The sequence below is a fragment of the Carcharhinus amblyrhynchos genome, chromosome 8 (genome assembly GCF_965287045.1).
Source record: "Carcharhinus amblyrhynchos chromosome 8, sCarAmb.v2.hapA, whole genome shotgun sequence".
In the NCBI taxonomy this organism is placed as follows: Eukaryota; Metazoa; Chordata; class Chondrichthyes; order Carcharhiniformes; family Carcharhinidae; genus Carcharhinus; species Carcharhinus amblyrhynchos.
In genome coordinates this window covers 111,705,863-111,727,740 of record NC_137331.1, presented here as the reverse complement: position 1 = coordinate 111,727,740, position 21,878 = coordinate 111,705,863, and the positions used below count along the sequence as shown (strand labels likewise).

Sequence of the window (21,878 nt, the reverse complement as noted above, 5' to 3'; positions counted from 1 at the left end):
TTATCCAATCAGCCAAATTTCCTTCTATCCCACACCTCCTCACTTTTTTCATGAGCCTACCATGGGGAACTTTATCAAACGCTTTACTAAAATCCATGTATACAACATCAACTGCTTTACCTTCGTCTACATACTTAGTTACTTCCTCAAAGAATTAAATCAAATTTGAGAGGCAGGACTTACCCCTCACGAAACTGCGCTGACTATCCCAGATTAAGCTGCATCTTTCTAAATGGTCATAAATCCTATCTCTCAGGACCCTTTCCATTAACTTACCAAAGTAGTAAGACTTAACGGGCCAATAATTATCAGGGTCATTCCTATTTCCTTTCTTGGAGAGGAACAACATTCGCCACTCTCCGATCCTCTTGCACAATCCCCGTGGACAGTGAAGACCCAAAGATTATAGGTAAAGGCTCCGCAATCTCATCTCTTGCCTCCCATTGTATCCTAGGATGTATCCCATCTAGCCCAGGGGACTTATCCACCCTCAGGTTTTTCACAATTGCTAATACATCTTCCCTCAGAAGAAGATCTACCTCCTCCATCCCATCAGCCTGTATCACACCCTCAATACATGGCCCCTCTCCTTAGTGAGCACTGAAGTATTCATTCAACGCCTCACCTATCTCTGACTCCATGCACAAGTTCCCACTACCATCCTTGACTGATCCTAACCTCACCCTGGTCATTTTTATTTTTCACATAAGAGTAAAAAGCCTTGGTTTCCTTTATCCGACCTGCCAAGGACGTCTCGTGACCCCTCCTAGCTCTCCTAAGCCCTTTTTTAAAACTCACTCCAAGCTACCTTGTAACCCTCAAGCAACCCAACTGAACCTTGTTTGTCATCCTTACATATGCTCCCTTTTTCCTCTTGACAAGGCATTCAACCTCCTTTGTGAGCCATGGTTCTCTCACTCAGCCATTTCCTCCCTGCCTGCCAGGGACATACCTATGAAGGACACGCAATATTTGTTCCTCAGGGCACTGTTTTGGCAAAGCAATTGGATTCTTGTTCAATGAGCTACAAATCAGAGGGTTACAAATTGGGGCATAATCCTAGACCGTGACACACAACTTACCTTATTGTCAAACCATCTACTCAATATTGAATGAAGGCAATCTATTGGTGGATGCTTGCCAATTACTGTGATCATTCTACCTCACTAGTTTTCACTACTGGACACAACTTCAATAACTTTCATAAATAAACACTGATCCAACACACATTTATTCATTTGAGATTGCCGGTTTACTAGTTTAAAAAAAACAGAATACAGCTATTGGTGTTTCACTGTTGGTGGTTGAGGAACATTACAAGTTTAAAAAGTCCAACCCACCCAAAAGTCAATTCCTCACCCACACACACGATACTTGCTAACCCTAACTTTCAACAAGACCATTTTCAGAGTTTGAATCTGAGGAATGCTGTCACCCAACACGAAACGCCAGAGGCGAGAGAACCAAACAAATAATTTCTTCTGGTAGCTTTGCTCCATGGAGGTTTTCTCACCTGGTTCAAGCTCCACTCAGCACCTGAGCACTTGCAGTGCTGAAAGAATGCTGCTATTAAATCAAGATCCTTGCTGCCTATTCAGCTGGATATATATCATGGCATTCTGTACCTCCGCTCTGACCAACATTAATCTTGCAACCAAGAGTATCAAGGCAGAAAAATTGGACTTTACACACAACAGCAGTGAGATCAAAATGGGTGCTGTTTCTAACTACATAAATGACTATACATCAAAATTATTTAATTAGTTGAGTACTTCAGGATGTTCTAGAGAGACATGAAAAGACATCATGTTAAATAACTTACAAAACTGAAAGGAATGTTCGATTTTGGAATATGACTTTAAAAGTCCCTATTTAATCATTTTTAAATGATACATCATACTTTCTAATTTCCAAAAAAAGCAAAGTATCAATCATTTAGATTATTCTTACTGAAGAGAAAATTTAAGCCACAAATAAATAAATCAATACTAGAATATTTTTGTACGTTAGCTTTCAGTTTTTGTAAAAAAAAAATCAGTATCATCCCTGCTAGTGGTAGTGATAATACCATTACACAACTGGAGAGGAGGCGGTGGTGTATCACTAGACTCATAATTCCAAGACCCAAGGCAAGATCCAGAATTCTAGTTTGAATCTCACCATGGCAGATATTTGAATTCTAAAAAATATCTGGAATTAAAAGTGTTTAATGATGACTACAAAATCATTTGTCTATTGTAGTTTTTTTAAAAAAAAAATCTGGCTTACTAATGTCCTTCGGAGGGGGAGGGGGGGGGGGGAGCATCTAGTGTCTCTGCCTGGTCTGGTCTACATGCGAGTCCAGGCCCACAGCATTGCTGTACTTTCTGAATGGTCTGGAGGGTAATTAGGAAAGGGCAACAGATACTGGCCTGGCCAGTGATGCCCGCATCTCATGAATGAATAAAAAAAATTGATAAGTTACTTTAAGAACAAATGACTGGAGTATCCAGATTTTCTGCTTACCAAGTTTTTTCTTGATGCATTCTACAATGCTGTCAGAGTCACGCAGCATGCATGGTGTGGTTGTGCAGATCTGGATATGGAACTTTCCTATTGGCTTGCGGTTAAACATAGTGTAAAACGTTGCTACTTCATATACCCTCATAGCAGGCACATTCAGAAGCTCACCAACCTTTTAAAAGAAAGACATTATAGAAAGTGATTTGAAGATTTTGCTTCTTGAATAGACTCCAATAGAAACAGAATTGCAAATTCTTCAACTTCATCAATTCAGTCCCATATTTTAAAAATAACTCCATTTGAATGAAATTTATGCAATTGATATACCCAATACACATCAACATTAATATATATTTTGACATCTTCACTGAGCACAAATAAAAGCCCAAGGAAAGCTACTCTTTCTGAAATATGGAAATACAGTAATGTCTTCCATTTAAAAAAACTAATTGAATACATTCTTGTGACTCTGAATCTTTGTGGGAAAAGCTAACCTCTTCGTTCTTTGAACAGTACAATAGCAGTCTTATATTTAAAGGTATGCATATGGTCAATATATAAACAGTGTAACCAACAGGAATACAATAGTTGCCCCTTTTTGATTTGAATTTGATCTTCATTTCTTTCATTCACAAAGCCTCTAACGTTTCCCAGACAGACCACGATCACTTTTGATAAAGGCAAGTCCATATGCTGATCATTTAATAGCTTTATTTCATGGAATGGTTACAGTTACAACACAGGCAGCCATTTGGCATGCAGAGTCTGTGCCAGCTTACAAAAAGCAAATTAGCTAGTCCCATTACTCCATCCTTTGCCCATTATTTTCCCTTCACGTACTTATCCAATTTCCTTTAAGGCCATGATTGCATCTGCCTCTACTCTGCTTAAACTTTTTCCTCATTGATATTGGTTCGTTTGCCAATCCCTTTACATCTAGGTCCTCTGGTTTATGACCCTTCTGCTAACGAGAACAACATTTTAAAGGGGAACAATCCCAGATTCTCCAATCTATTGTCCTAACTTTAGGGGAGATGAAGGCCTAGTGATATTACTAGACTTTTTTAATCAGCTGTATGTTCTAGGGACCCAAGTTCAAATCCTACCAATGCAGCTGGTGGAATATGTATTCAATAAGAAAAAGTGGAATTAAAAATATAATGATGACCATCAAACCATTGTCGGGATAACCCATCTGGTGCACTAATGTCCTTTGGGGAAGGAAACCTGCCATCCTTACCTGGTCTATGTCATTTCAGAGCCACAACAATGTGGTTGACTTTCAACTGCTCCCCACCAAGGGCATCTAGGGAAGGGCAATGAATGCTGACCAGTTAGCAACACCCATGTCCCATTCTCATATCTTTTCTGCGCTCCCTAAAATTTTTGATTCCTTTCTAAATTGTATTGTTTAGAATTGGACACAATAGTCCAGTTGGGGTTGGACCATAATTTCTCAAGGCTCTCCATAACATCCTTGCGCTTTTGTACTCATTAGCTTACCAAGAAAAGCAGTGCACCTAGTACCAATCCATGGGAAACTCCATACCATCCTTCTGTCCAAAGAACAGTCATTTACCATAATTCTTTGGTCAGTTTTGTATTTCTATATACTAGACTGGCATCTAGGATGAAAAGGTTGTCTTATGAGACAAGTTAGGCCTTTACTCATTTGGAGTTTAGAAGAATGAGAGGTAATCTAATTGAAACAGATAAGATTGAGGGTTCTGTAAAAGAGTCATAATGAACTCAATGAACTTGGTTTCTTTCTCCACAGATGCTGCCAGACCTGAAATTATCCAGTGTTTCTGTTTTTATTTAAAGATTCTGAGGGAACTTGAAAGGGTAGATGCAGAGAATGTTTCACTTTGTGGTGAATTTAGAGCTAAGGGGCACTGTTTAAAAATAAGGGGTCTCCCATTTTGAGACCAAGATGAGCATTTTTTTTTCTGAGGGTTGTTCATCTTTGGAATTCTCTTCCATAGAAAGCAGTAGAAGCTTAGTCGTTAAATATATTCAGGGCTGAGCTAGACATTTTTTTAAAACAAAGGTGTCAAGGGAGCAAGTAGGTAGGCAAGCAGAGTTATGGCCACAATCAAATCAGTTATGATCCTATCGAATGGCACAGTAGGCTCACACAGCCAAATAGCTTACGCCTGTTCCTATTTCTTATATTAAAGTTGGCATAAGAACTGGAGGGAAGAAGTTTCCTAAAAGTGACACAGGTGGCCAAAATGATTAAGAAAGCATATGGCATGCTTGCCCTCATTAGCCAAGGGATTACACACAAGAGTTGGGAAATCACGTTGTAGCTATATGAAACCTTGTTTAGGCCGCATTTGGAGTACTGTGTGCAGTTCTGGTCACCACTCTACCAGAAGGACACGGAAACTTTGGAAATATTGCGATGAAGTTTCACCAGGATGCTGCCTGGTCTCAAGGGTGTTGGCTATGGAGGAGATGTTGAATAAACTAGGATAGTTTTCACTGGAAAAACAGAGGCTGAGGGGAGACCTGATCAACGTCTACAAAATTAAGAAGCATAGACAGAGCGGATAGTCGGGGCTTTTTTTAAGGGTGGAAGCATCAATTACAAGGGGGCACAAATTCAAGGTAAGGGGAGAAAGAAAATGTGTAGTGGAAGTTTTTCATAGAGAGTGGTAGGTGCCTGGAACGCACTGCCAGAGGTGGTGGTGGAAGGAGGCACATTAGCGATATTTAAGAGACATCTGGATAGGTAGATGAACAAGGAGAGAATTGAGTGATACTGACCGAGTCAGGGCAGAAAGCTTTTTCCCTTTAGTTTAGTTAGGGCATCATGATTGGCACAGGCTTGGAGGCCAAAGGGCCTGTTTTTGTGCTGTACTTTATTTGTTGTAAAAAAAAGTGTTATGATCTACAATGGACTGCCCAAGACTAGCGGAAACAAATTCAATATTTTCAGAAGGGATTTGAAAGGGAAAGACCAATGTAAAAGAACTAATTTGGCTAGGTCTTCCAAACAGCTAGCACAGTTACAATGGACTAAATGACCACCTTCTATGTGATATGATTTATTATCCGCGTTTATAAGTATAGTGAATGGGGAGAAGGAATGTTGGTAAAGTGTGATAAGTGCACATCATCATACTATATCTGGATGACACCAGCTGAAGTGAATAATTGGTCCTTTCTTATGCTTATCATTGACCATACCTCAGAGAATCCGACTCACATTCATCAAAAGAAAAATTGATTTACATTAATATTGAGCTAAAAAATCTCAAAATATGCCTGACATTTTACTATTGATTGCCAGCCACAATCTCATTTTGCTTATTTTAGTGAATGTTTTTGTCCTCTGGGTCCCTGACAGTTAATATCAAACTTGTAGTTCAAAATAACATGGATACAGTCTAGTGAGCTGAAAAGCAGCAGAGCAAGATTGCATTTAACTGTAACAGACCACCAACAAAAGTGTACCTGATTAGATCTGGAGTGCTGCAACACACAACAGATGGCTGACAATACAAGGCTTTATTCATACAGTATTCCTGAAACCAAGATTGTTTCTCAGTAATACTACAGAAACTGATCTGATAGTAGGAGGCTCCTTCAAAATGGTGACTTGCTGAAAGACTATCAAAGCAACATTATGTAGTATTTTTTGAAATAGGTAAAGGGAACAGACTGCATTATTTAAAAAAAATGGAAACACTGAGATGCAAAAACACACAGCAGATGGTCAGAATTGCAACGTTGAGTCATTCATATGGCAATATGGTGACTTTGGCTCCCTCTCAATAATTCTGAAAACACCATCTGATCAATCAAGGTGCAGCACTGAACAATTTAAAGGCCTCCTAAAGTAATTATTTCTTGGTGGGTCATTGCTTTATAAATCACATTAAAATGAACAAATTTGCCCACACAAATCTTTGCTCCTCTATTCATATACCAATGTTATTCATAGTTGTATATTACTAAAGTCAGAATTTTGCCTTTTAAAACTGTGACCTGGGGCAGGGTTATTTTTACATTTGTGAATCATGAAACATTTACTTTCAATCCAGCAAATTGAGCACTCAATTTTCAGGGCAGCCAGACATAAATTTATGGACCATATAGAACTCTTTTTAACTTTAGGATGTGGGTGATCCTATTATCAATCCCTTGAACTGCTACAACCCTTGTAGTGATGATGCTCACAATGGTACACAGTAAAGACTATGACCCAACAGTTATGTATATATCCAAATCATGATGATCAGAATGGGGTGTCTTATCAGATTTGCCATCACAACTCCAATGATGACTCTGCAGAATGTAAAGTACAGAAAGAACGCAAGACCCTTGGAAGCAGCTCAGGAAGTTGAAAAAAAACTGCAAAGCAGTTACCCATATAGCAGCCTTGTAAAGTTCCTACAGACATTCATTGACAAATATCTGCTTACAAGTTACTTACTCTGCTTGCATGGAATTTGATACAAGTTTTGTTTAATTAGGGGAAAAGTTGTTTAAAACTGTGTTGCTTTAAGCATTATGTGAAACTTTTCATTGTGATCGTTACTGACCTTGTTCATGGCAGAGATAGGTAGCCAACCATGTTGTCTCTGAGCCAAATCCAGTGCTGGGATTACAGCAGCTGATTTATGCCCTTCTGGATAACTACTGAGAATAACATCTAGCCGCTGCAAAAATGAACAATAAAAGCAAAATTAAATTCAACCATTGACTAAAATCATAAAGATTTGTCAGTTTGGAAGCAGTCATAGATATAGCCACGCTGTTCTACAGAATAAGGCATGGGTTTCACAATCCACCAAATGTTGGTGCATTATTAGAGGTAGGGAGGGCATGTGGGCAGAGCACCTGCATTTCTCAACTTAAGTGTCCCAAAGTAATTCACAGCCAAGATAAAATGAGAAAGAGCAAAAAGTTATGATTTTGCATTAAGATCATGAAAGCACCAAATCTATAACACAAAATGTAACAGCTTTAATAACTGATACTACCCAAAGTTTATCAAAACTTAACTGAGATGTATGTTTCAACATTTGTTATACTCCATTTCAATCCAACCACATCCTAAGTGCTTCAAATTCAATTACCTCAAGAGCAGTCAATGTTAAAGTAACGTACATATAAGACAACTCTCGATCATCCACACATCCTCTTCCCCAATCACACTGGTTGTCCCAGACAGTAGGTAATTTGACTAACCTGCGTTGACTGTTAGCAATGCTCGGATCGAGCATAATCAAATGGAGAGTGAGACCAGGAGATCAGAAGCTTAATTGAGTGGGGGTGGAAAGCAGCACTGAAGAATCCAGAATGAGCAAGAGCATGGCATCCAGCTTGAAACAGGTGAGCAGACTTTTGAAAACTGCTACAATTCTATCCATAAAATGACTTTTACATCACACCCACTTCTCATCTCCAGTCATCTAAATTTTCAGTTTTGCATGAGTTGCAGATGGCTCCAATTAGAATGGTGGAAATCCTGGCTCGAGCTAAAAACTCCTCAGGAATGATACAATGTGAAGACACTGGTAAGGGTGCAGACTAATGGCTGCAAGTACACACACACACACACACTTTCCACCTCAGCATTCTGCATGAAGAATCTCCAAAGACTGCAAACATGAAAAAGCACTCACTGTAAAAGTGAGTGTAAATAAACCAGATTCAGTTGAAGCTGATAGCTTTTAAGAATCTGGTTATTTTACCATGCACTTAATTGGGCAGCAGGGGCCTTTCCCAGAGGCTCTTTATTGTCCAGCAGCACCACTGGGAAGGTGGAGCTGGCACTACACCCACCTGATCGATGCCTTGGATCAAAGAAAAAAGTCTGACAACACCAGATTTTAGTCCAACCTATTTATTTGATAATATACTCGCAAGCTTTCGGGTTAGCCCCTTCGTCATTCACCTGACGAAGGGGCTAACCCGAAAGCTTGCGAGTATATTATCAAATAAATAGGTTGGACTAAAACCTGGTGTTGTCAGACTTTTTACTGTGTTTACGCCAGTCCAACGCCAGCATACCCACATCATGGATCAAAGAACCCAGGCCAGACAAGGTGGTGGCAAAGGGGAGTCACGGGTGGGAGGGGTTCAACAGGCCACAAGAACCTTACCAATCAGTGTGCAGCAATACCAGTATGGGGTTCAATCCCTATCCCAGCTATTTCGATATTTAACATTGCAAATATTTAATTGAATTCTCCAAAAAAAAAATACTTGGTGAAACTTCCAAAAGAAAAATGTCATGGTGCTCTTACCTTATAATTTTCTGGTGTGAAATCAAATGGTGTATCTGGATTGTTATTAGGCGTATCCCTATGCTTAAATGGAAAAAAATACATTTTAACATACACTGGTATTGGAAAGCAGCTCACTTCACTATACAACAATAATTCACAGCTTTTAGTGTCATTTAACACTTCAGCGAAGCAAGAATAACCAGACATCAGGTACTGGCGAAAGAAGGATTGTTTATGCAGTGAAGAGAAGGGGAGGCAGTGGCATAGTTGTATTGTCACTAGACTAATAATCCAGGAGGATTATGCTCTGGGGATTTGCGTTCAAGGTCTGAGTCCCCATGGACTTGAAATTTGAATTCAATAGAAATCTGGAACTAAAACTCTAATGATGACCATGAAACTATTGCTGATTGTTGTAAAAACCCATCTAATATCCTGCTGCACTTACTGGGTCTGGTATGTGACCACAACAATGTGGTTGCCTCAAATGCCCTAACAAACAGTTCAGGGCAATTAGGGATGTACAAAAATACACAGGCTCAGCCAGCAATGCCCACATAAGTAAAAAAGTTACAAGATGGAGGGGCATAAGAACATTCTAAAACACAGCAGGATATAGCCAAAGACTTTGGAGCAGAGGGAAAGATACAAAGGAGGACTATCAGAAGAGTATGTATGAATAGAGACAGGAGATCATGGAGATTATTGATAGGGACAAGGATTTTAAAAATTATGCATTTTAATAGGAGACAATGAATATTGATGAGCAGAGGTCATCCGGTGTGCAAGTTCTGGACCATTTTTTCTTTCAAAAATTAACATAGCAGCTCAAATCTGACGTTAAAGTGCAGTAGAGTTCTACTTTCAGTACAGCACTTAGCACGATGAGGTGCCTCATTACAGTTACAAGTTATATTCACCATTTACATTTCATGTCAAATATTCTCTTTTGCATACAAGCCAAAAGGTTTTATAAGGGTCCAGATCCCTGGTATACTACAGTAAGAGGGTCTTAAATTTTGGCCTTTGTTTTGAAGTCTTTGCTGCAGCTATCCAAAGCTTTAATATGTCATTCAGTTAGTCCTGAACTGCGGTGCAGCAAATCTGCAACATTGCTGTATACCAAAGAACATCTTTCACACACCTCACAGGCCTCTTTTAGGTTTTCATGTTTATCTTGGGAGTGTATTCCTGGGAACAGCCTGTAGAGCACAGAATCCTTCATTTCAGAATTGTTCTGTGTAAATCACAAAAACAAACCATTGCATTTCTTTCCAGATCTGCTTTGCAAAGGCACATTGAGGGAAGTGGGCAATTGTCTCTTCCGAACTGCAGCTGTCTTGGGAATGTTGTGCAGCAGCGCTGAGACCTCAGCAATGCATGATGGTTCTGACTGGGTGGGCCCTTCTCAACACCAACCAAGCCATCTCTGGGTGCTTGTTTGAAAGTCGTAGAATGCTTCATTGCCAAAAAGGAATTCTTTCCACTCAGGACGCACCATCTGCCTTTTTCCTCAAGGACTAGGGGACATTATATGTGGACTCCTGTCTGATGGATTTGTGGTCAAGGTGTCTTTGTGCACAAACTTTTCTAGACAGGACAGGTGGTATGACATGGTCCAACTCAACAGCGCATTCCTTGCATCGTGGCCAGACCCATCCTGTACAACACCAGGGACATGTAGATCCTCAGCAGGCAACAACATCGGGTATCTGCATAATACCCACAGCTTGTTGCAACTACACACAAAGTGACCATGAAGTCAAGAATGGTATTCCCCACCCACCTTCTTCATCTGTAGGTGATTAAATTCAGTCTACAGGGAACTGTAATGTTGTATTTACCCAAGGTACCATCATAGGGTTTCATCTTATCTACATCTTAGCTCAAGACTACAACTTAAAACAATGCATTTCTGTTTAGCAGTTTTTCTACTCAGCAGGAATGATTTTCAAACCATAAAGCTGCATACTTTAGTTAATTTGATAGCAATTATAATTCCAACATACATCTTACAATTTTTTGCCAAGACGCATGCTGTTCTCAGAAATATCCTGACAGTCACAGTAATGCATGTTCACATCATTCTATCCTACGTACAACTTTTAAAGACACTTTGCAAGAATCTGAAAATAATTTTTACATTTTTCTTTACATGAAATCACATGCAAAGTGACCACTCCAAACACAACAGCTGAAATATTTCAGTTAAGCCATCGTTCATAGATTCCTGATATACCATGTACCAAAGCTACTGAAAAATTATTTCAACCCACGTAACAAGTAATTAAAAGGTCCCCCTAATGACGTGGATACCATGCACTTGCTGAACTTGACACTTTAACAAAAACTATTTTTTGTATCCTACTCCCATAATTATGATATTCATGTTTTACATGTAGTAAATTAAACCATAGGGCAGACAGTGCAGAATTAATACTATATTTTACAAACACAATTTCCCAAGATAATGTCGAATGGAAGGTCAAATCAGTGATCTCAATGACAGATGAGTTCTCCTCTCGAATTCACACGGTCAGTGGTCTTGCATAGACACACACATCTCGAGGATGCTTGGGTGCGTGGTAGACTCCTGTCTGAGTGCAGCCATGCTCAGAAAGAATTTCACATTGGCTACAAGCTCTCCCTTGGGCATCAGTGTCCCACAATTTGAGACACCTCATGGCAATGCTCTCCATGTCCTTTAGCATGGTGCAGAGGGGTTTGCTGTATGGACTGCTACACACTTTTCACCTCCTTGCCATCACCTGCCGTTGTTACATATCTTGTTGCCTTCCACAGAGGACTCTCTATGCATGAATCCTCCTCCTTACCAGCAGGGATACGGTGTGGAGGGTGTTGCATACAGTCGCCCCATACAACTGCAGATTGCATTGGTTCATAAACTCCCAATATGCGTGAGTTTTTTGCGGCCTTATGGAGTCCATGGATCACATATACATCAGTTGCCCTAGGATGCACCCTTTTTTTAGTTTTGAGAAATCTCTACTTTCCTTTTGGTTGCTCTTCAGCCCCACGGTCCAGATCTTCAGACACTTGATGTTAAGGGGTTGGAGAGGGAGGAGGACCTGCTTGCGGGCCTGCTCCTGGACCTAGCCAAGCTGGCCATTAATACGTCCAGGCAACAGGTAATCAAGGGGGCTGTCATTATGACTGTCTCTTCCTCTTCCATAGCTACATTTGCTGCTAAGTGTATCTGGAAAAAGAGCATGTGGTACTGGCAGACACCATCGAGGCCTTCCATGCCTGATGGGCACCATGGGAACTGGGGTGCTTTACTGACCCCTTTAATCGCATTTTGTTTTGAAGCTTTGAGTTTTCTTTTGAACTTCCGTTTACTTTGATGCAGTATCCCTCCAAGGAACTGCATTTTTAATTTATCCAGGGTTTGTTGACTTAGTTTATCTGGTTAACGCAAAGAAGCAAAATTACATTTGACATAGGTAATAGTGCTGCTCATTTGTACTTCACTAGGATGTGGGTTAAGCATATTTTAACTCCTTCATCTACACTGGCTACAAGATTAAGACTTCCAACTTATTAACTCAAGTACCCCAGTTCACTGACGCTAGGAGTGAAAGCAGAGTTCTAACCACTGCAGCATTAGGTTAACCTAAAGTTTCCTAATTAAATTTCAAATTTAAGATCATGCTTTTAAAAAAATGCATGTTCTTATATTGTGCACCCAACTGCTTACCACAAACGAGGCTGCACCACTTCCTCCTGCACATTGAGTTGTCCTTTGTACATAACGGACTTGTCTCAGCTAGAATGCAAAAATCAAAGGTTAAAATCTCAGACCAATATCAGGGACTGAAATACTGTTCTATTGTGATCAATAACAATAGTAATGTCATTTTACATCATTTTTTATAAGTAGCTGATCCAAAACTACCTAATGGTCTGTTCTTAGGGGTCACTAGTTGACATAATTAAAGCAACTAGTAAGAGTATAATGAAGTTTGAAAATGTTTTTAAATTTTTTGTATTGCAGACAATACAAATCCATAATTTATTTAATGATTAAATATTAGCAAGCATTCAAAAGAGATTACTTAACTCAGTTTTACCATTTGTGGGATGGGGGAGGGGAGTATTGTAACTCTATCCATTTTGCCAATACCACTGAAAAATATATACAGAAGTACTCTTAACCTTTCAACGGCCAACAGTTTGAAAGTTGGTAGCCTAAGGTGATTAAAGTCAGGTCCTGTAATTTACCATGCAACTACGGTGACAAGACATGACAATGGGATGGCAGGACATGGCTCACATTCTCAGTCCTCCATAAGCAGGATTTGTAGCTGCAGTTTTCAGAGTAGCACAAGTGAACGAATAGGAACAGCTCCCTCACTAAATTATAAAAGGAAGTCTCAACATAAATAATGCACTGAAAAAAAAGGGACGAGGCAGTTGAAGAGACAGTGTATTTTTGTTGCTGTGAAGGTGACTACAGTTTTTTTTGAAAGCTAATGGAACATATAGAGACCATTTTCACTAAGAAACCGATTTATGGGATCGGGAGCTGAGGAAGTGCAGAGGGCTGTCCATATATTAAATATTTTCATTTGTCTTCAGTCATAAAACAGCTGTTCACGTTGAGCTTGTGACAGACAACTGGTTCTTGAAATGGCATTTCAAGAACTGCATCTTTAAAATTCCTCTTACAACAAATGATAGTGATTTTGAGTGCAACTCCAATCTCATGATGGACGGATTTATTTTCCTTTAAGATATTATACATTTTATAGTATTAGTTATAAGGATAAAAACTGCTGAGTGTCTTCGGTTTCAGAGGCTATCTTTTAAATCAAAATTAGAAAACTTCAACTGTTGGCAAGATCTTGTGAACACTGGCAACAGCACTGAAACTGCACTTCATATCCACATTCAACTACATTGTTATGCACAATGCCTCTACCATTCTTTAGACAGTGAGTTCCAGATACCCTCAAATTCTCCCTTCTCTCTGCCAAAACCTTAAAGTGCAAAACAAAGTAAGCAGTGAAAGATGATGGATGCAAATTCAAAAATGACTTTAAAAGGGGAATTGGATAAATAAAGAAAGATACAGTTGGGCAGGGGGAGTGGGGCTAATTGACTAGCTCTTTTAGAAAGCTGCCACAGAGCTGATAAACTGGCTCTCTGCATTATCACTGAGTCTTTCTAGCAGAATTGGAATTGTTGCAGACCAGTTATAGTGTGTAAATAAAAACTAATTTTGCATTTATTTCTACTCCACAGCTCCCCGAATTGTGCCATTTTAATTGTGTGGTTGTTTCTACAGCAACCAAATCAACAATGTAGGAGCACCAACTAATTTATTTAGTTGACCTTGGAGTTATCACTGGCAGTGAAGCACCTGTGTATAAACCTGCTGTTGAATACATTTGGGTGTATAATAGATTTAATTAGCTGATGAAAAAGGCAGTTGCTTGATTTCACCTGACTAGATTATTTGTTTTAATGAATAAGGGCTCAGCTGGTGGGTGCACTGCTCAGTTAAGAATCCAAAGGGTTCTTGATTCCAGGGTTTTCAATTAACACTCAATCAAGATTTTCCTGGCTTGATTAAAGTCAGAGACAGAAGGAATAGGCATGACTGGAAGAAGAAAATACCGTTGCTACTCTTCCTGGACTGTTATGTAATATTTCTTTCTCGAAAAATTATTTATTGTGTTGGGTGGGCTTGCTCAAATTATTTTTTATTAGTAATTGCACTAGATAGGGTACAAAGGAATTTATGAGGATATTACCAATGGACAATATTAGCTATGAGGTGAGATTGGATAGTCTGGGATTGGCAGGGGAGAGTCAATGATCAGGCAGGTTGATCTCCCATGCTGGGGGAGTCAAAGATCAGAATAGCCGATGCAATTTTTCAAAGCCATTTCTGCCTTTTGACCAAGAATGAAGTTTCAGACCAAGCCCAAGATGGCGTGCAATGCCTCATCATGTCAGCTTGGATCTTGATTGTCTCGAGTGCTCACCTGATGAAGAAGCAGCACTCTGAAGGCCTGTGATTCCAAACAAATCTGTTGGACTTTACCTGGTGTCGAAAGACTTCTCATTTTTTATTTAGTTTTGAACGTCAGTCTCTTATTTCCATTGTCTGGGTCAGATTCATTCTCACCCCCAGTGAAATTGGCCCTCCACCAGTTATTGCTCTTTGTCCTTTTCCATAGTTAACTTAAATCTTATGATACCAATCATCCCTAGATGTTCCCTTACTGACATTTGGTTCACGTGGTCCACTTCATTCCTCAGAACCAGATCCAGCAATGCCTGCTCCCTCTTTGGATCAGAAATGTATCAACGTAAAAATTGTCCTGAACATTCTTCAGAAATTCTTCCCCTTCTCTGCTCTTTACAATATTACTATCCCAGCCTATATTTGGATAATTTAAAGTCCTCCATTACAACTATTCTATAGGTACTGCACATCTCTAACTTCCTTGCAAATCTGTAACCCTTTATCTTTCTTACTAGTTGATGGCCTACAGAATACACCCAGTAGTGTAATGGCATTTCAGTTGTTTCTTAGTTCTATGCAAAATCGATTCTGTCCTTGACTCTAGTACATTCTCTTTTCAGCACTGAAATATTATCCTTAGTACAAGGTCTCTTATCATAGAGTCATAGAGGTTTACAGCATGGAAACACACCCTTCGGCCCAACTTGTCCATGCCTTTTTTTTTTAAAACCATAAGCTAGTTCCAATCGCCCACATTTGGCCCATATTCCTCTACACCCATCTTACCCATTTAACTATCTAAATGCTTTTTAAAAGACAATTGTATCCACCTCTACTACTACCTCTGGCAGCTTGTTCCAGGCTCTCACCACCCTCTGAGAAAAAATTGCCCGTCTGGACACTTGTGTATCTCTCTCCTCTCACCTTAAACCTATGTCCTCTAGTTTTAGACTCCCCTACCTTTGGGAAAAGATATGACTATCTAGCTGATTGTGTCCCTCATTATTTTATAGACCTCTATAAGGTCATCCCTCAGCCTCCTACGCTCCAGAGAAAACAATCCCAGTCTATCCAGCCTCTCCTTATAATTCAAACCATCAAGTCCCAGTAGCATTCTACTAATTTTTTTCTGTACGCTTTCTAGTTTAATAATATCCTTTATATAATAGGGCGACCAGAACCATACAAGTATTCCAAGCGTGGCCTCACCAATGTCTTTACAACTTCAACAAGACATCCCAAATCCAGTATTCAATGTTTTGACCACCAATGAAACGAAGAATGCCAAATGTCTTCTTCACCACTCTGTCCACCTGTGACTTCTCTTTCAAGGAACTATGAACATGTACCTCATGGATCTCGTTGTTCTGTAACCCTCTCCAATGCCCTACCATTGACTGAATAAGTCCTACCCTGATTAAATCTACCAAAATGCATCACCTTGCATTTATCTCCATCTGCCATTTGTCAGCCCACTGGCCCAATTGATCAAGATCCCGTTGCAATTGGAGATAACTTTCTTCACTGTCCATTATGCCATCAATCTTAGTGTCACCTGCAAATGTACTAACTATGCTGCCTATATTCTCATCCAAATCATTAATATAAATGACAAATAACAGTGGACCTAGAATCGATCCCTGAGGCACACCGCTGGTCATAGGCCTTCAATTTGAAAAACAACCCTCTACAACTACCCTCTGGCTTCTGTCAAGAAGCCATTTTTGTATCTATTTAGCTACCTCACCCTGGATCCCATGAGATTTGCAACAATCTACCATGCGGTACCTTGTCAAAGGCCTTGCTAAAGTCCATGTAGACAACATCAACTGCACTGCCCTCATCTATCTTCTTGGTTACCCCCTTCAAAAAACTCAAATTTGAGAGACATGATTTTCCACTCAAAGCCATGCTAACTGTCCCTAATCAGTCCTTGAGTCTCTAAATGCCTGTAGATCCTGTCTCAACACCATGCTCCCAAGAGACTGTGTCTTCATTTCACCAACACTATTTGCAGGCATTCATATACATGCATCTTTGCTGCCATCCTAGTAAATAAAAATGAAAGAATTAGGAGGATTAGACCACATGACCCCTTGAGCCTGCTCCACTATTCGATAACTAACTGATATGATCGAGGCCTCAAGTCCACTTTCCTGCTTCCACCCCATAGCCCTCGGCTTCCTTGTCAAATAAAAGTTTATCTTACTCAGCTCTGAATAACCTCAATGACCCATCCTCCCCTGCTCTCTATGGTAGAGCATTCCAAAGACTGAGAATTGGAAAGAAATTCTTTCTCATCACCATATTAAATGTGAAACTGCTCATTTTGAAACTGTCCCTTAAGAGGCCATATCCCCTCAGCATCTACCCTAAATGGTTCCCTCAGGATCTTATATATTTTGATAAGATTCATCCAAACTCAAGGAATTTCTGCCCTGACCATTCCTCACGAGATAGCCCTTTCATCCTCAGAATCAACCCAGTGAACCTTTTCTGAACTGTCTCAAATACAAGTATATTTCTTCTTAAATGAGATCAAAACTGTGCACAGTACTCTATATCTAGTCTCACAAATGCACTGAACAGTTGTAGCAAGACTTACAATAAAGACCAATATTTCAACTGCGTTGCTAATTATTTGCTGTACTTGAATGCTAAATTGTGATCCCTTCTGTAGGTCTTTATCTAATTCCTATTGTGCATTACCCAGAGTTGACCACAGCACTCCATCTAACGCCTAACAATGTTTTATGAATGTTGAGCATAATTCCCTGCTTTTAAACAATGTACCTCTACTTACAAAACTCAGGATCATGTATGTATTTTTACCAACCTTAACTCATCACCACCTTCAAAGACTTGCAGCCTTCCCCTGTTCAAAATCATAACATTATTCTCCCAAAATGAACCATTTCAACTTTTCTTGTGTTACATTTCATCTGCATGTGTCTATTTTACCATTCATTTTCTCCTAAAGTCTGTTACTAATCTTCCTCTCCATTTACATCATCAGCTGCAAGCTTTGAAATTATACCTTGTACTTCAAAGTCCAGATCACCAAAAGGAGCAATTGTCCCAACACCAATCACTGGAGATACCACTGCACTCTTACTTCAAGTATGAAAAACTATCTGTAGCACTATTCTCAACCCCCTTGCTAATTTCATATTTACACAGTCACTGCCCTGTCAATCCCACAAGCTTCAGTTTTATTTGGTCCTGTATCAAAAGCCTAAGTCCAAATATACTGCATTGATGACACTATCCTCATCAACTTTCTCCATTACTTCATCAAGAAACTCAAATCAGTAAAATATGATATGCTTTTAACATATCTATATTGGCTTTGATTTATTAACTTTTTGCCTGGAATATTTTTATCTGGCCTGGAATTGTAATTTTAACTTGCTATTCTTTTTTTTAAAGAGTACTGTAACATTTGTAATCTTCCAGATATATTAAATAGTCTCACAACGCTGGGTTAAAGTCCAACAGGTTTATTTGGAACCACGAGCCATATTTTGGGACTCACCTGAGGAAGAGCTCCTTCCTCGGGTGAGTCCCAAAATATGGCATCTTTCTCACAGTTAAAGCAGATTGGAAGATTGTGGCTTCCACAATTTCCACCTTTACTTCCCTCGACTAGGATGTATCCCATCCAGACTGAATGAATTTGTTTTCATTTTTAACTGTTCTCTACCTTTTTATTTCTTTATTGTCTTTCTTCATTTTTCTCCCCCCTTTTCCTCAAATTTACCTCTCCCCTCTGCCCCAAATCTTCATCTGTCACAGCTTATCCTCTGATTTCAGCTTCTCTAGCATTTGGCCATTCACACCGTTCTCTCAATGGACTGCTTAGTAGCCTTTCCCCTTGTTTTTGTGGCTATGACTCATCTTTCATTCCCTCACCCTGCAGTATAAATAGCTCCCTAAAATACTTATAGGATCAAGAGAAACACTTTCTATGCCTTTTAGCTTTGACAAAGGGTCATCTGAACTCAAAACATCAGCTCTTTTCTCTCCTTACAGATGCTGCCAGACCTGCTGAGATTTTCCAGCAGTCTCTCTTTTGGTTTAAAAACACTTTTAGACACAGCACTACCTCATCACCAATTATACTCCTTTAAAAATCAAAATCACTGGATAATACTAGAGCCAATTAACAACATTGTCAAACATTAAATATGTTTGAGAGGTACAAGGGCAATTTATTATTCACAATCTAATTCACGATCCACAGTTTATATAAAAAGTCAACTGATGGCAAAATCTGGCAGCATTTGCTGTATTTTGCACCTTATAAATCCAAGGCATTCAACAGTTTAGAAAAGAGAGAGGTGATCTCATAGAAATTTATAAAATTCTAACAGGATTAGACAGGGGAGATTCAGAAAGAATGTTCCTGATGGTGCAGGAGTCCAGAACTAGAGGTCATTGTTTGAGGATAAGGGGCAAACCTTTTAGAACTGAGATGAGGAGAAATTTCTTCTTCAATGGTAAATTTGTAGAATTCACTACCACAGAAAATAGTTGAGGCCAAAATGTCTGATTTCAAGAGAAATTAGACATAGTGCTTGGGGTTAAAGGGATCAAGGGATATGGGGGAAGGCAAGATCAAGATATTGAATATGATCAGCTACAATCAAAATGAATGGTGCAGCAGGCTCTAAGGGCCAAAAGGTCTACTCTTGCTTCTATTTTCTTTGTTTCTAAATGGTGAATATTTAAAATTACAAGTCAGTTCATTATTCACAAACTGAAGCAAAATTAATTTGTGGTCCTCACAGTTCACAAAAAGTGAACTGATGACAAAATTTAGCAGCATTTATCGTATTTAGCACCTTGCGTATCCAAGGCAGTTCAACTGAAACAATTAGATCAGGCAACAATGAATACTAAATCATAGAAACAGAGATAGAAGATGGGAGCAAGAGGGGGCCATTTGGCCCTTTGAGCCTGTTCCACCATTCATTAAGATCATGGCTGATTATCCAACTCAATGGCCTAATCCTGCTTTTGCCCCCATAATCTTTGATCCCATTTGCTCCAACTGCTATGTCCAACCACCTCTTGAATGCATTCAATGTACTGGCATCAACTAATTCCTGTGGTAATGAATTCCACAGGTTCACAACACTGAGGGAAGAAATGTCTCCTCATCTCTGTCCTAAATGGTCTACCTGAATCCTCAGACTGTGGCCCCTGGTTCTGGACTTCTCCACCATCCGTAAAATCATCCCTGTATCTACCCTGTCTAGACCTAGTAGAATTTAATAAATCTGAGATTCTCTCCTCGTTTTCCTGAACTCCAACTAAAACAATTGTAAGCTAGTCAATCTCTCCTCATACGTCAGTCCTACCGTTCCTGGAATCAGCCTGGTAAACCTTCACTACACTCCCTCGAGAGCAAGAACATCCTTCCTCAGAAAATGAGACCAAAACTGCACACAATTCTAAAGGTGCAGCCTCACCAAGGCTCTGTATAGTTGCAATGACACATTCCTGCTCCTGTTCTCAAAACCTCTTACAACGAAGGCCTTCTTTACCACCTGCTGCACCTGCAGACTTACTTTCAGTGCACAAGGACACCCAGGTCCCACTGCTCACACCCCTCTTCAAATTTACAGCCATTCTTGTATTTGCTTCCAAAGCGAATAACCTCACACTTATCAAAATTATACTGTATCTGCCATTGATTAGCCCACTCACCCAACCTGTCCAAATTATTCTAAAGCATTACAGTTTACCCTCCCATCCAATTTGGTAGCATCTGCAAACTTTGACATGTTACATTTTGTTCCCTCATCCAAATCATTAATATATATTTTGAATAGCTGGGATCCCAGCACCAATCCCACCAATTACTGCCTGCCAAATTGAAAAGGGCCTATTGATTCCTACACTTTCAAAGCAGGAAGTGGATCAGGGGCTGAACAAAGTGAAGATATTGAGCGCCAACGCATGAATTTTAATTTCAAATTCTTAAATTGCAAATGAATTTGAAACACTTCAATTGTAAAGGAAATGGAATGGGGATGGGGGTGTTCAGCCACAGTGACCAAATTACATAGTGTAAGCCCTATTAAACAGAGTCAATTAACAAGCGAAGAGAGCAAATTACTGCGGATGCTGCAGTCTGAAAACAAAAGAGAAAATGCTGGAAAATCTCAACAAGTCTGACAGCACCCGCAAGGAGAGGAAAGAGCTGACGTTTCGGGTCTAGTTGACCTTTTGTCAAAGCATAAAGGTATCAAGATTAGTAAGTGGACACGGTTTGAAATAAATGGGATGAACTGAGAGGAAAGCTGGTGGTGCGGTGAGAGTTACTGGTTGGGTGATGAAGGGTTGGAGGGAGCTCAGGGTGAAGCCGGCTTCTCTCTGAAGGTCGAGCCGCTCCCGCCGCCATGTTGACTCAGTCAGGCCTGGGGCCCGCGGGCGGCATTAACTAACTCACCCCCTTTTCAAACGGCTCCTACCACCCAACATAAAACAATACCCCGTTTCCAATTCCAAACGGGTCGACTTAACAAACGGCGTCGATCCTTACCGAGCGAGAGGCGGCAGAGCGGCACAGGCCCGGCAGTAACATGGCGGCGCGTCGCTCACCAACCGCCAGCATCGATACAATCACTGAGCCACTACACAACCTGGCGCACAGATCCTGCAATCAAACCCAGAGCGTCATCCCCATTCATTTCATGTAGCTGTACCAGCCTCTGCACTGAATCCATAACTAACCAGGTGTATCTGATATTTAATTAAACCAGCCTCTGCATTGAATCTATAACCAGCTGTATCTGATATACTGATTTATAAAACCAGTCACTGTATTGAATCTATAACCAGCTGTATCTGATATACTGGTTTATAAAACCAGTCACTGTATTGAATCTATAACTAACATGCTGTATCTGATATACTGGTTTCCAGATATTTAATCTACAGCTGTATCTGACATATAATCTTATACAACCAATCTACATTTAATCTATAATTAGCTACATCTGATATACTAACTTACATAGCCAGTCCAAGAGCAACAGATATATGGGAAGACCAGTACCCGAAGGTTCCCTCCCAAGTCACTCACCATCCTGACTTGAAAATCCTGACACAGCACATACTCTTGCAAC

At 39.8% G+C, this 21,878-nt stretch overlaps 1 protein-coding gene across 1 annotated transcript in view; it reads right to left on the bottom strand.

Annotated features, from left to right (window-relative positions):
• The window catches only part of ndufv2 (NADH:ubiquinone oxidoreductase core subunit V2), a 28,395-nt gene extending 6,974 nt beyond the window's left edge, over positions 1 to 21,421 (bottom strand). Inside the window, exons 1-5 of the mRNA XM_080194651.1 lie at positions 21,293 to 21,421; positions 12,466 to 12,534; positions 8,766 to 8,828; positions 7,056 to 7,172; positions 2,506 to 2,674 (exon numbers count right to left, since the gene is read on the bottom strand). Of these exons, the coding sequence (XP_080050777.1) occupies positions 2,506 to 2,674; positions 7,056 to 7,172; positions 8,766 to 8,828; positions 12,466 to 12,534; positions 21,293 to 21,364 (490 nt within the window). The 5' untranslated portion in view covers positions 21,365 to 21,421. The remainder of the gene's footprint in view (positions 1 to 2,505; positions 2,675 to 7,055; positions 7,173 to 8,765; positions 8,829 to 12,465; positions 12,535 to 21,292) is intronic.
• Positions 21,422 to 21,878: the final 457 nt, after the last annotated feature.